The sequence below is a fragment of the Budorcas taxicolor genome, chromosome 2 (assembly GCF_023091745.1).
Source record: "Budorcas taxicolor isolate Tak-1 chromosome 2, Takin1.1, whole genome shotgun sequence".
NCBI lineage: Eukaryota > Metazoa > Chordata > Mammalia > Artiodactyla > Bovidae > Budorcas > Budorcas taxicolor.
The window spans coordinates 75,275,044-75,287,943 of NC_068911.1; the positions used below are offsets into that span (position 1 = coordinate 75,275,044).

At 37.2% G+C, this 12,900-nt stretch overlaps 1 protein-coding gene across 1 annotated transcript in view; it reads right to left on the minus strand.

Moving 5' to 3' along the window:
• The window catches only part of SCN2A (sodium voltage-gated channel alpha subunit 2), an 87,805-nt gene that overhangs the window by 53,968 nt on the left and 20,937 nt on the right, over positions 1 to 12,900 (minus strand). Inside the window, exons 8-11 of the mRNA XM_052664365.1 lie at positions 11,327 to 11,468; positions 10,979 to 11,185; positions 8,882 to 9,169; positions 2,920 to 3,267 (exon numbers count right to left, since the gene is read on the minus strand). Of these exons, the coding sequence (XP_052520325.1) occupies positions 2,920 to 3,267; positions 8,882 to 9,169; positions 10,979 to 11,185; positions 11,327 to 11,468 (985 nt within the window). The remainder of the gene's footprint in view (positions 1 to 2,919; positions 3,268 to 8,881; positions 9,170 to 10,978; positions 11,186 to 11,326; positions 11,469 to 12,900) is intronic.

The following is a 12,900-nucleotide window of genomic DNA, read 5'->3' on the forward strand; positions in this document are numbered from 1 at the left end:
TTATTATTAGCACTCAGAATTGCATGAGAAATGCTTGAGTCTTGCCCCTTTTTTCTCCTATGATCACTAACTTCATTGTTTGAACTCTTGAAGTAGGAATAAATTTCTGCCCATATTGAAATTCTGGTGAGTTTTTTTGGAATAGAAAAGAATCAATTCATTATATCATTGCTAAAAATCAAAGATCCCCCATTATGATGTCTTGCCTTAAATTAGAGTTTCAATGCCAAGGATGGGTTCTTTTGTAAGTGTAAGATAAAGTTATAAAATTTAGTTTAATTATTATTTAGTTAATTATTAAGAATATAACATCCTATTAATGTTGCATCAGAACTGAAAATATTTTGCCTCATCAGAGAAAGTCAAAGTTTGGAGGAAAAAAATTGGGTCACTTAAAGGCCATCTGGTCCCTTCTGCTCTATACAAAATCATGTATGTTATCCGATATTTGTCTAATTTTTAGTGTTAGATTTCAAACTCTCTAATGATATTACCAAGGAAATTCTTTCTTAAATTAGATTGCTTCAATTGAATTAATGTGAAAATGCAGGATACTGTGTGCTCTGAAAGGCAGCATTTGCCCACAGCTGTTTATTTTCTGTTCTTCTTTCTCTCTGCAGTCTTGCAAAGCCACATCTTTGGTCTGCCTCTGCAGCTCCTGCTATACTATGGTGCGGTGCCCTGCCTCACAGCACTTGATTGCAACACTGAAGGATGGACACCAAGCAGCAGGAAACAGATACTAAACTAGGCTTTGTGTAAACGGCCCGAATTTACCTTCAGAGATTTATTCCACCCTCTGTGATAGGACAGGAATGATAATTACTGATAAACACTAAATATTTTCTGATGGACTGAAATTCTCTTGCATTTATGTAAAGAAGTTGTAGATTTATTTTTGTGTTCTCAATTAACATTTATCAAGATCAGAAATACTCATACTTCATTACGTGTGAGAACCATGTGGGATGCTTGTCAAGAAAGAAGAAATCACTGATTCCTGGCCTTTTGGTCTGGGTCTGAGTAAACCTGAGTGGGCCCAGAAGTCTTCATTTCTTTCTTTAAACCACTTTTGTGAAGTATTATCAACATGTAAAAAGCTATGTATACTTCATGCTCACAACTTGATGAGTTTAAGGATAAGTATATACCTGTGAACCATCACCACTATCAGTTCATAAACATTTCCATCACCTTCTACAGTTTCCTTCCACTACTTCATCATCGTTGCTGTTGCTGTTTGGGTTGAGAACACAACATAAGATCTATCTTCCTAGCAAATTTTAAGGTTACAATTCAGTATTCGTAGCTCTAGCCATTATGCCATACGGTAGATCTCCAGAACTTATTTATCTTGCATAACTGAAACGCTGGACCCTTTGGTTATCAAACTCAGAGAAGCAGAGGAGAATGGTAGCTGCCAGGGGTGGAGGCAGGGGAAAATGAAGAATCTCCATTTTAAGAAGTATCCCAGGGAATTCTGAGGCAAGTAGTCTGATGATGAAATTTATCTTGAGAAACACTGGGTAAAAATGAAAGTGTTTGTTTCCTTAACGATCTCTTCTTTTCCATTTAACAAAATTTAAAGAAAATTAATGGGAGGTAATATTGCAATATGGATAGATTGTAGGTTCAGTACCCAGCATATATAGGGTCAAATCCTAGCTCCATCATACATAGGCCTCAGTTTCCTCTCTGTAAAATGGAGATAATATTAATAACTATGATAAAGTATTATTGTGAGGACTAAATGAATTAATGCAAGTAAAATGTTCTGGACACTGTCTGGTACATAGGCATGATTATTTTTTAAGAGAAGTTGATATTCTTTTTGCATTTTTCCAGATTTTTCACAACAAAGTTATATTTTTATTCATACTTTGATCTGATTCTAGGATACTTGAATATCTCTCTGGGAGAAGTTGGTGGGGAGAGGCCAGGCAACAAAAGTAAAGATGATCAATGGCTGTTTCTATAATCCAAAGTAAGAAGTTCTTCTATTAGGTGACTGAAAGCTGACTCCATATGATTTTAATGTGACTGACAGAGCTCATCCAACTATAATGAGTAAAATTTTGCAAAAAAAAAAAAAAATCATACAAAGAAGACTTTAATATGATTTGGTAAACGATAAAGTACAACCAAATTGCTAGAATTTTTTATACTGGCAAATGAAATCTTAAATCTTATTTAATACCAAAGTTAAAAAGCACTTATGTTTTACAAAGGAAATATCAATAATATATCCCAGTGTCTTGTGTTTAGCTGAAACTAAATCCCACTAAGTTCCGTATGCATGATCTATGGCCATTATGTTTATTTAAAAACTCAGGACAGTAATATAAAAATTGAAATCTGCTCTAAGTTATAACACATTACTTTACCAGGTACTTCGAGTGGCTCCTTTACCATATAAATGTACGATGGTCATTTGATCGGGTGCTAAAATGTTCTAGCACCTTGACATGCCAAGAGGAAGAAGGTTGTGTTGCAGAATTTAGATGCATTTAGTGATACTATCTACCTCAAGTGCAAGTATCAAGTTCTCCTTTTAAAGGATCAGAAATAACAAGATGCTAAAGATGGGTATTTATATCATTTCTTGCATTTATTTTGCTTATATTAATTACAAATAATGCATGATAAATTGTTGCTGTATTTTCGGCAAGTTTGATAGTGTGGTAATAATGATGGAAGACTTCTCGTTATAGTCTATGAGATCCAACCTATTTTTTAATTCATTTGTAGAAAAGTCTGAAAGGAACGATTTGACAAAATAAGTTCATAACTTGACTGAACTGACCCTTGGCCTTTGAAGAGTAGACTCACTAAAACTCATACAGGTGGAAATAGAAAGCCATTCCTGCCTGCACCAGCCACGCCTCCCTTCCCAACAGCTGCAGGTTTCACTGGTCTCACCTCTGGTAGGAGCTGCCCAGCAGGAGATGTGAGGGCAGAAGGGCCCCCGACCAGGGAGACCACTCCGTTGCAGTCCACAGCGCTGTGCATCTTCCCGTTCATGGGCAGAATGGGGAGCACCCTGGAGGCACGGCTGGCCTGGCTGACGTTGCTGTGGCGCCGCTCCCCATGTCTGTGCGGCACAAACAGAGAGTCTCTTCTGCTGTCATTGTCCTCAAAGGTGCTGTGCTCATCATCCGCAAAATCATTCTCAGAGCCAATATCCTTGGCTCGGCCTCTGAAGCTGAAAAGGCTCGCCCTACTGTTGCGTCTTGGAGAGAACAGGGAGCCACGGATGCTCAGTAGAGACTATCAACAACAAGGAAGGATACAAAAACAGATGAACAGAATTAAGTGTTCTGGAAAATATGAGCCAGGACTCATCATTTCATAAAGCTGACTTACCTAAGAAAAGGCACTGGATGGGTGTGATCAAGGGCTTATATGGTAACTGCTGGTGGCATTCTGGAACTTTCTCCTGGGTTCAGCTCTTTCATTTTGCTTTCCCTGTTTCATTTTCATCTTCTGAGCTCTGATTTTCTGTCATTTTCTTCTACTTTACCCATGACTTCAGAGAGTCAGAAGTATCCCTGAAGACTGTTTAGTTTCATTTCTGGCACTCAGAACTGAAACCTTTATTAAACTCTTCGCTAGAAACTATTCTTATTTGACAATCCAATAGAGAGCAATTAAGTACACAACTACATTTAGTTCCTTTGAAGTCAAAACTACACCAGTAAGAGTGCACTAGTGACCACATGACCACACCCCAATGCAGATCTCACCACAGAGAAAAATGAAATCAATCTTGCTAGTAGGTCTGTTTAATTATAGTAACAAGGAGCAATTTCTCCCCTTCCCCTTGCATATTTTATAAGTCCTCATAAATAATTTAAACAAATCAAACTGAAAGACTGTATGATTCATTCCCTGATTTTCACTCTTTTGTCTGTCTCAAGAAATCTGAAGAGCACCATATTTACAAAAACCTGGTTTTCACTAAGTGTCTAGTCACAATCATTTAACAATTTTCTAGATGGCTACAATGTCACTGGCATCATTCATTTTACCTTGATTCTCAAGCACAGTAGCATTGAGCACAATGAATCCTGTGCTGTTTACTGCTGCTGCTGCTGCTGCAGCTTCACTCTAGGGAGCACTTGTTGCTGCTTCTCCAATGTCCATTTGTCCTTTGTCTGTTGGCAGTACCCTGACTGTCTTCAAGAAATGGTCTCTGGCAAGCCCATGATCCAGGTCTAGCCAATGAGTGTATTCCATGCTTCTGGCCATGGAGACGGTTTAAAAATAGGTAGGGGACTCTGAATGGTCCACTGACAGTCACCAATTTCTTTTGCAACTGAAAGGGGTGCATTTTTTATTGAGGTTGCTAAAAACCACTGACTGTAAGTTTGGAACCACAGTGGGCATCTTATCACCATATTGGAGGAATCTGTAGATGTGGAGAGATACTTCGCCCTAGTAACATGTTTTGAGCCCTTGAGTCCAGCTGTGCCTAAAGCTACTCATCAATATTATTTTCATGATCTAATTCTCTTTTTTGCTTAAGCTGGCTTAAGTTGGATTTCTGTGATTATTAATAGAATACCAACCCATCATTTAAGCATTACTAGTTTCATCTTTTTATCTCCAAAGGATTTAAAGCTAACTAAAATTATTATTTTGTACCTATATATATTTTACATTACCTGACTAATAAGTATTCATTTAATTTTATTTTCAGCTAAAGAATGATTTTCTCAGTGACACCTATGAACATCTATAAAATGTCTGTAATCTTTAAATATTATATTATATGATCTTAGTCATTATTTACAGAAAGAATCACATCTAAGAATATTGATCTACTCTCCCAGAAGAACTTATTTCTTCTTTTCCTACACTCATGCTTTTTCATCCTATTAGCAACTTCATTAGTAAAATAATTCATTTCCTTTATTATTTCCATATGAATATTTTAAAAATCTCTCCTACACTATCCAGTTTCTTTCATGTCTCCTTTCTCTATTTACAAGGGACTTTGAATTAGATATAAGGACATAATATCTACAGAACTTATGACCTACTGGTTATCATTACCTCAGAAAGAAAGCCAGACAATAAATGCTTGACAATAGGAAATAAAGTAGAAATTACGTATATGTACCACTCTTAGTTTATATTTTTATAGTACAAGTAAGTACTGCCCTCAGTTAGTGCCAGTAGATGATTTGGAGAGAAATAAGTTTAAGTTATACAATTAGACACAATATTTCTCAAAGTTCAAAGGTGTATGTGGCAGCTATATGAAAAATGATTGTTCTCCATGTGTTAGCCTCAACTTCCACTGCTTACATTAATTACAGAAATCTATAGCAATCAATATGCAGGTCAGGAAGCAACAGTTAGAACTGGACATGGAACAACAGACTGGTTCCAAATAGGAAAAGGAGTACGTCAAGGCTGTATATTGTCACCCTGCTTATTTAACTTCTATACAGAGTACATCATGAGAAATGCTGGGCTGGAAGAAGCACAAGCTGGAATCAAGATTGCTGGGAGAAATATCAATAACCTCACATATGCAGATGACACCACCCTAATGGCAGAAACTGAAGAGAAACTAAAAAGCCTCTTGATGAAAGGGAGAGAAGAGAGTGAAAAAGTTGGCTTAAAGCTCAACATTCAGAAAACTAAGATCACGGCATCTGGTTCCATCACTTCATGACAAATAGATGGGGAAACAGTGGAAACAGTGTCAGACTTTATTTTTCTAGGCCCCCAAATCACTGCAGATGGTGATTGCAGCCATGAAATTAAAAGACACTTACTCCTTGGAAGGACAGTTATGACCAACCTAGATAGCATATTCAAAAGCAGAGACATTACTTTTCCAGCAAAGGTCCATCTAGTCAAGGCTATGGTTTTTCCTGTGGTCATGTATGGATGTGAGAGTTGGACTGTGAAGAAAGCTGAGCACCAAAGAATTGATGCTTTTGAACTGAGGTGTTGGAGAAGACTCTTGAGAGTTCCTTGGACTGCAAGGATATCCAACCAGTCCATCCTAAAGGAGATCAGTCCTGGGTGTTCATTGGAAGGACTGATGCTGAAGCTGAAATTCCAATACTTTGGCCACCTCATGCAAAGAGTTGACTCATTGGAAATGACCCTGATGCTGGGAGGGATAGGAGGCAGGAGGAGAAGGGGACAACAGAGAATGAGATAGCTGGATGGCATCACTGACTCGATGGACATGAGTTTGGCTGAACTCCGGGAGTTGGTGATAGACAAGGAGGCCTGGTGTGCTGTGATTCATGGGGTCATAAAGAGTTGGACACGACTGAGTGACTGAACTGAACTGAACTGAACTGATAGCAATGAAATGTCCTGTTTCAAATAGAGGATGGATGGACAGTAAGAAAAGAATCTGCCATAATAAGTGGATCTTTGGTTTATCACAAATACAGAGGGAAATAATAACTTCAGAAGGCCAACAGTATCTTATAAAGGCTTTAGAAATAAAATATCCAGATTATCTTGAGCCATGGTTAGAAACTGCACTCTTGAATTCCTTCTTTCCCCTATCCCACAATAAGAAGTCTTAAGAAGTCTAAAAAGTATTTCATACAATCAACCTACTCTGAGGAAATTATAATCCAGTGGTAAAAGTATGTATTATATTTTTTTATATGAAAATATCAATGGTTACCAATACAATTGCCTATCATGTCCCTATAAAGCAATAGTTTTTTTTAATACATTTGGGCCTTGTGCCCTTGCAAAACTTAGCAAAAGCTATGGACTCTTCACCACTGTACCCAGGCTCACTATTTTCAGTATTACTTACAGGGTCTTGCGAAGTGAAATTAGTATGACTTCAGCATCCCTCCCTTTTCCCCCCTCCTTTTCTCTCTCTCTGTCTCTTTGTATCGTCATTGCCCTCTCCATCTTCTTAATTAGTTGCTTGATTACTTATTTATCAGATAAAAATCTTCAGTTCTATTTTTATACAAATACCACTTCAGAAACAGATATCCATTTGAGCCAGATATGACATGTTGTATAAGTCAGTCATCACCTATGATACCCAGCTAGTTAGGAAGCAGAAGTTTTAAGAAGACGGTATGGGGAAAATGTTACGTCTTTGGATAACATGTACAGAAAAAGGTGAGCTAGAACCTAACATTTTCAGACTTTACTATTCCGCCTAGAATTAGTTCTATTGGCCTCAAAATAAAGCACACTGGGGTGACTCTCTGTGGCATCTGGTATCTGGTTTTCAGTTTCAAATTTTGGTAGTTTTTCCCCAGCTAACTATTTCCCTTCTTTTCTCCCTCTCTCTTTTCCCTCTTCCCTTCCTTCAAAACAAACAATACTCTAAAAGGGAGATTTGATTTTCTTTACATTCACATTTATTGAGATTCATGTCTCTACTAACGAAATCTTAATTATTATGACAACAACATGAACAAGGGTGAGTAAATGCTGGTACTTATTTTAAAACAGGTTCTACTTCAAATTTAAATTCAACTGCACTAATCCTTTCATTTAGCATATCTCATAATGTAACCTAGACTTAGAGTGAATGAGGCTGACCTATAAAAATTATATACATATTAAACATAATGTTATGTGAGACTGTGGATACAAAGAACATATATAATCCTAAATATACATATCTTTTAAATGAAATCAAATTGTAAGTTTTCTCATCAGTTTCTTAAGACTTTTTAAAAAATATTCTTTCTAGTCAGCCTAATACAGCAGAAAGTTCAAGGGTTTCAGTGTCAGGCCAACTGTGAATGCCACTTCAACCTTTAATAACTATATGACATAAACTATATGACATTGGGCAATTATTTAACTTCACTGAGCTTAAAAAGAGGTGAAAACAGTCATATGCAGAGTTGTTAACATTAATTACGGTAGAAGAAGAAGAATGCCAAACACAAAACAGGCACTCAACAAAGAATACCACCCCTCCCCTTGTCTTCACATTTGCAGATTGGGGATGAGGATGACAGTACCCCCTAGGGCTGCAGTGAGTGGCCTCAATAAGTTTATACTGTAAGAAGCAATGCACCATGTAAGTGTTAGCCATTATCAATGCTGTCGGTGTTCAAACTGTTATTGTTAATTGTATGGACATGAAGTTTTTCAGTACCAAAAATCTGTAAATCTTTTGATAATTTTAAAAACAATTAATGATCCTAAATTTCAAAGTTACAGCAGCTGGTGTTGGTAGATAAGCCAGAAGCATCTAGATAACATTTTCTGTACTATATAAGTCAACATATTATTTTCATTCAAGTCTCCTTAAACATGAGACACAGGTAATCAAGTGCAATTAACCACAATTGTTTATTTAGCATCATAGATCTTCCTCAGTGTGCATCTACCTAAAATTTTTGATGACACTTTTAGAAAAGATGTTGCTCCGGTTTCCCTTGAAATAAGAACACAAAGAATACATTCCTCATATGAAGTTGGCAGGTGGATGGGAACAACTGCACAGATGGTCTGAGAGAATCCACTCTTCAGTTCTAGGAAGCTGCCACTCAGAAAACTGACAGTTACTGGTTCCAGGCACCACAGCTAAGAAGGGACAGGAACCATCTGCTGATTATTCCTCAGGTGGAAAATTGCCCTGAGATGCTTACCAGTCTTTAGGGAAATCTCAAAATCACAAGTCTTCCCAAGTGCAGTGGGATCTATGCTCTAAAAATGCTTTCCTGGAATTCCAAAAAGTTGTAAAACTCACAAATTCCTTGAGATGATAACCAAAACTTATTCATCAATCATTACCATTCTGAAAGTATCGTGTCATCAAGGAGGAAGGCAGTTTTATCTCTAACCAAATTCTGGCATATTTTAAATACATGTGTTTGCTATAACAAATGCAATTTATATAATATAATATGTTTACCTGATGTGGAGAGGAAAACCTCTTTTCATATGTCAGCCTGCTTCCTTCTAAGGAAAACCGGAAACCTTTTCTTCTTATGCTGTCTTCAGATTCAGATTTGTGGACCCCCTCTTCCTTTTCTTCTTCTCCAGATTGTTCTTTCTGTTTCTTCTTCTTCCTTCTGTTTTTCAGCTCTTTTTCACTCTTGGAGCTCAACTTTGATGCTACTGAAGAACTCTCTGAGAAAACCCCGATCCCACCAGCACCGCTGAAGTCTCTTGATTCAGCTGAAGCTGCTGCAGCTGCTGCCTAGAAGGGTCCAAGGGAAATGGCAGTTACATATAAACTTTGAAAAACTCTATCCATGTTACTGCTTCACTTATCTTTGGTATCATGAATATGTGATTTTAAAAAATGATTCTCCATTCTAGTATGTATTTTGGAAAACAGCTCATATATTGTCATTGTCAGGCTTCCCAGGTAGTGCTAGTCGTAAAATTCCCACCTACCAATGTAAGAGACACACAGATTCAATCCCTGGGTTGGGAAGATCCCCTGGGGGAGGGCATGGCAACTCCCTTCAGTATTCTTGCCTGGAGAATCCTATGGACAGAGGAGCCTGGCAGGCTACAGTCCATAGAGTTGCAAAGAGACAGACATGACTGAAGCAACTTAGCACACACACACATTATCATTAAGCCAATGAAAGAATTAAAATTAAGAGAAAAGTGAAAGATGACACATGTGACTTCAAAAAAGATCTTCAAGCTGTGTCTTCACACTACACATTCTAATTATCTAATAAAATGCATAAGACACTCAAATATCATAAAGATTTTTTCTATTATTTAAACAATGTCATAAGAAGCAAATAATTTAAGAACTAAAGGTTTCCTATTTTAACCTGATCTAGCACACTTCCACTTGACAATGACTTTTAGTGCCAGTATAAATATTTAAATTTAATTCAGTCAAGTATTTTGTTTTAATAAACATTTTTTTCTCCTTGACTTAAAATGATTATTTCACTAAGAAATGCACAATGAAAACAAATTAGAGACTGTATATAAGAAAACCCTCGATCATGGCATCTGAGTGAATTTATAAATTACAACAGTACAATTATTGGAAAGATAAAGTGCTCAATATTGTTGCTGCTATTCCAGTATAATTTTATTTATCTGATCTTTATTACATATTAGGATACTCGGTGTTAAAAGGGAATTGTACTCTACATTCAATAAAAATGAATATAGGTGATTGGATTAACAACATTAAGTCAAGCACATATAACTAGAGAAATTATTTTGAAACTTCATAAAGTCCGAATTATAAGATTTACAGGGTAGTGGGCACAGAACGTAATGATTTAGCATGATTATGTACCAGTGTTTCCTTTACACAGTCCACAAGCTTACATTTGAATTCTTCAAATAGAAAATAAATGTTAAATAGGTCTTTGTCTTTTTTTCCAGACTCTATAAAATAATCTTCTCAGTTTGACCTTGGTTTTCTGACCTTTCCCACCTCTAGTGACTCTAAGGAAGAAGCAACCAGAACTTAATTCTGCTCCCTCAGAAGATTAAGAAAATAGTTCAAATGAAGGCATGTAGGTATAACTACTTTGTGAGCTTGAGTGAATGAAGGGTCACAAGGGAGAAAAAAACTGCCAATAATCTCATTATAATCTGCCATGTTCGTATGCTATTACTATAGTTAGGTGATGTTAGCGGCTCAGTCATGTCTGACTCTTTGCAACTCCATGCATTGTAGGCTGCCTGCCTCCTCCATCCACGGGATTCTCCAGGCAAGAAGACAGGAGTGGGTTCCCATTCCCTTCTTCAGCATTATCTTCCCAACTCAGGGATCAAATCCATGTCTCTGGCATTGCAGGTGGATTCTTTACAGTCTGAGCCACCAGGGAAGCCCAAGTAATCATCAAAATAAAAGAATAAGTCTCTAATTACCAAATAGGCTCCTAATGCTTATTAAACACATATAGCATGTTTCTAATGTCAGTTATCACTGCTGATTTTGTGTGTTTAAATGTCTGTGATCTTGACAGTATGGTCAGAGGATGGAGATAAACACAAAGGGGCTCTATGTTTGCTACTATACCTGAGCTTCCTCCTGTTGCTTTTTAAGCTGTTCGAGCATCTGCTGAAATTCAGCCTCTTTCTGTTCCGCCTCTTCCAGCGTTGCCTGATTCTGTTCTTCATAAGCCATGGCCACCACAGCCAGGATCAAATTTATTAGATAGAAGGAGCCCAAGAAAATGACCAGCACAAAAAATATCATGTATGTTTTCCCAGCAGCACGTAGTGTCTGTAAAAATGGAAGAGATACTTTATTAAATTTTATACAGAATGTTACAAGCATGCACTCTCAGTAATAAAGTATTTTACAGCAGTTCTCTTGATCTCAGGAGTTCATGCTTCCCAGAAGAATCATTTCATCTGTTCTCACCAGTTGATAAAGGTTTTCCCAGAAGTCTTGAGTCATGAGACGAAATAAGGACAGGAAAGCCCAGCTAAAGGTGTCGAAGCTTGTGTAGCCATAGTTGGGGTTTCGACCAGCCTTCACACAGATGTATCCTTCTGGACACTGGCTGTGATTAGGTGAAAAGAAAGAGGGGACATCAGTCACTGAAAGTTGGATGGCTGGTTTTCCTGTTTTTATAGACCCTGATGTCTATTTCATGCAACACAAGAAAGAGCAGATTGTTCTCACTTTACTCAGTGCTGAGTCCAGGACTAAGAGGACTGATTTACATAACAACAGGATCTGCTAAATCTATTTGTGGATTTCTCTGTGATTCACGATTGCCATTATTATATTTATCATGCCTCCCTATAAGAGCAATCATATTATGATTACTATCTTCTGAGATTTGTGAAGATGAACAGAAAAATAAGTCTGCAGGGGAAAATTTGATTTTCACTGAAGATATCTAGAGGCAGAAGTGTGTTGAATGTGGAGGTAGGAAAGAGGGGTAAGAAAAAGATGGTGGGGGGGGGGGGTGCATACCAAGAGGAGTGAATGAGTCTGCAGAGTGAACATTTCACAGTATGACCTTAATGATTAAGCTGACCTGGACTCAACCTTGTGCTTGACACTCTGGGCTGTGTGATTTTGGGCAAGTTGTTGGTTTGGAATACCTTGTATGTAAGAACAGGCTAATAACAGAACCTGCCTCTAAACTTACAATCACTGAATAAGGCATCATATGTAAAACACTTAGTACAGTACAGAGAAGAGTTAAAATCAATCTGTTTTACTTATCATTAAGATCTGGAAATAAACACAGCACAATATCATATGAGCTAAATGCAAAGCTTGTTCCCATTGGGGATTCTGCTATAGGTACTAGTTACTAATGTCCACAATAGCACCTCCCTCAGAAAGAACATCAGACTTCCATTTGTGATTCTAAAATCTCGTAAATACAGAAAGAACTATTTCTCTGAATTTTCCTCCTAGCTTTAGCTCCAGGGAAAATGCTTCTTAAAAACAAGCATTCACATAATGCCAGTTACGATAATTAAAAGTACTTATTGAATGCTGTAATAGCTATACATTCATTAATCCATTTAATTCTCACAGACACCTTATAATTTATTCCCACTTATCCCATGGGGAAATCAGGGCAAGGAGAGGTGACATTATATGGTGAGGTTCCGGCTTGAATTTGTGTAAACTCTCCGGTCTATGCTCTTAACCACTTTGCTAAAATATGCTAAACGTGGACTCACCACAGAGCAGATACTGATATTATCTTCAGATATATTTTATGCCATGGAGACCACATTAGTATATATAGAATATCACACTTATAAAAGAACACGGTTATGAATTCTATTAACTTGAGCTTTTTATGTATATGTATTGTTTTTCTTTCTATTTTCCATTGAACTAATTTGGAAGATTAGCTGTGACCTAGTATGGAAAAATAATTGCTGCATGAGTGTGTGAAGGAGGTGAGAATCCACACTTATCCCAGCTATTTTGAGTCAGCGTGAAGTGGAATTTATGGAGGGCTT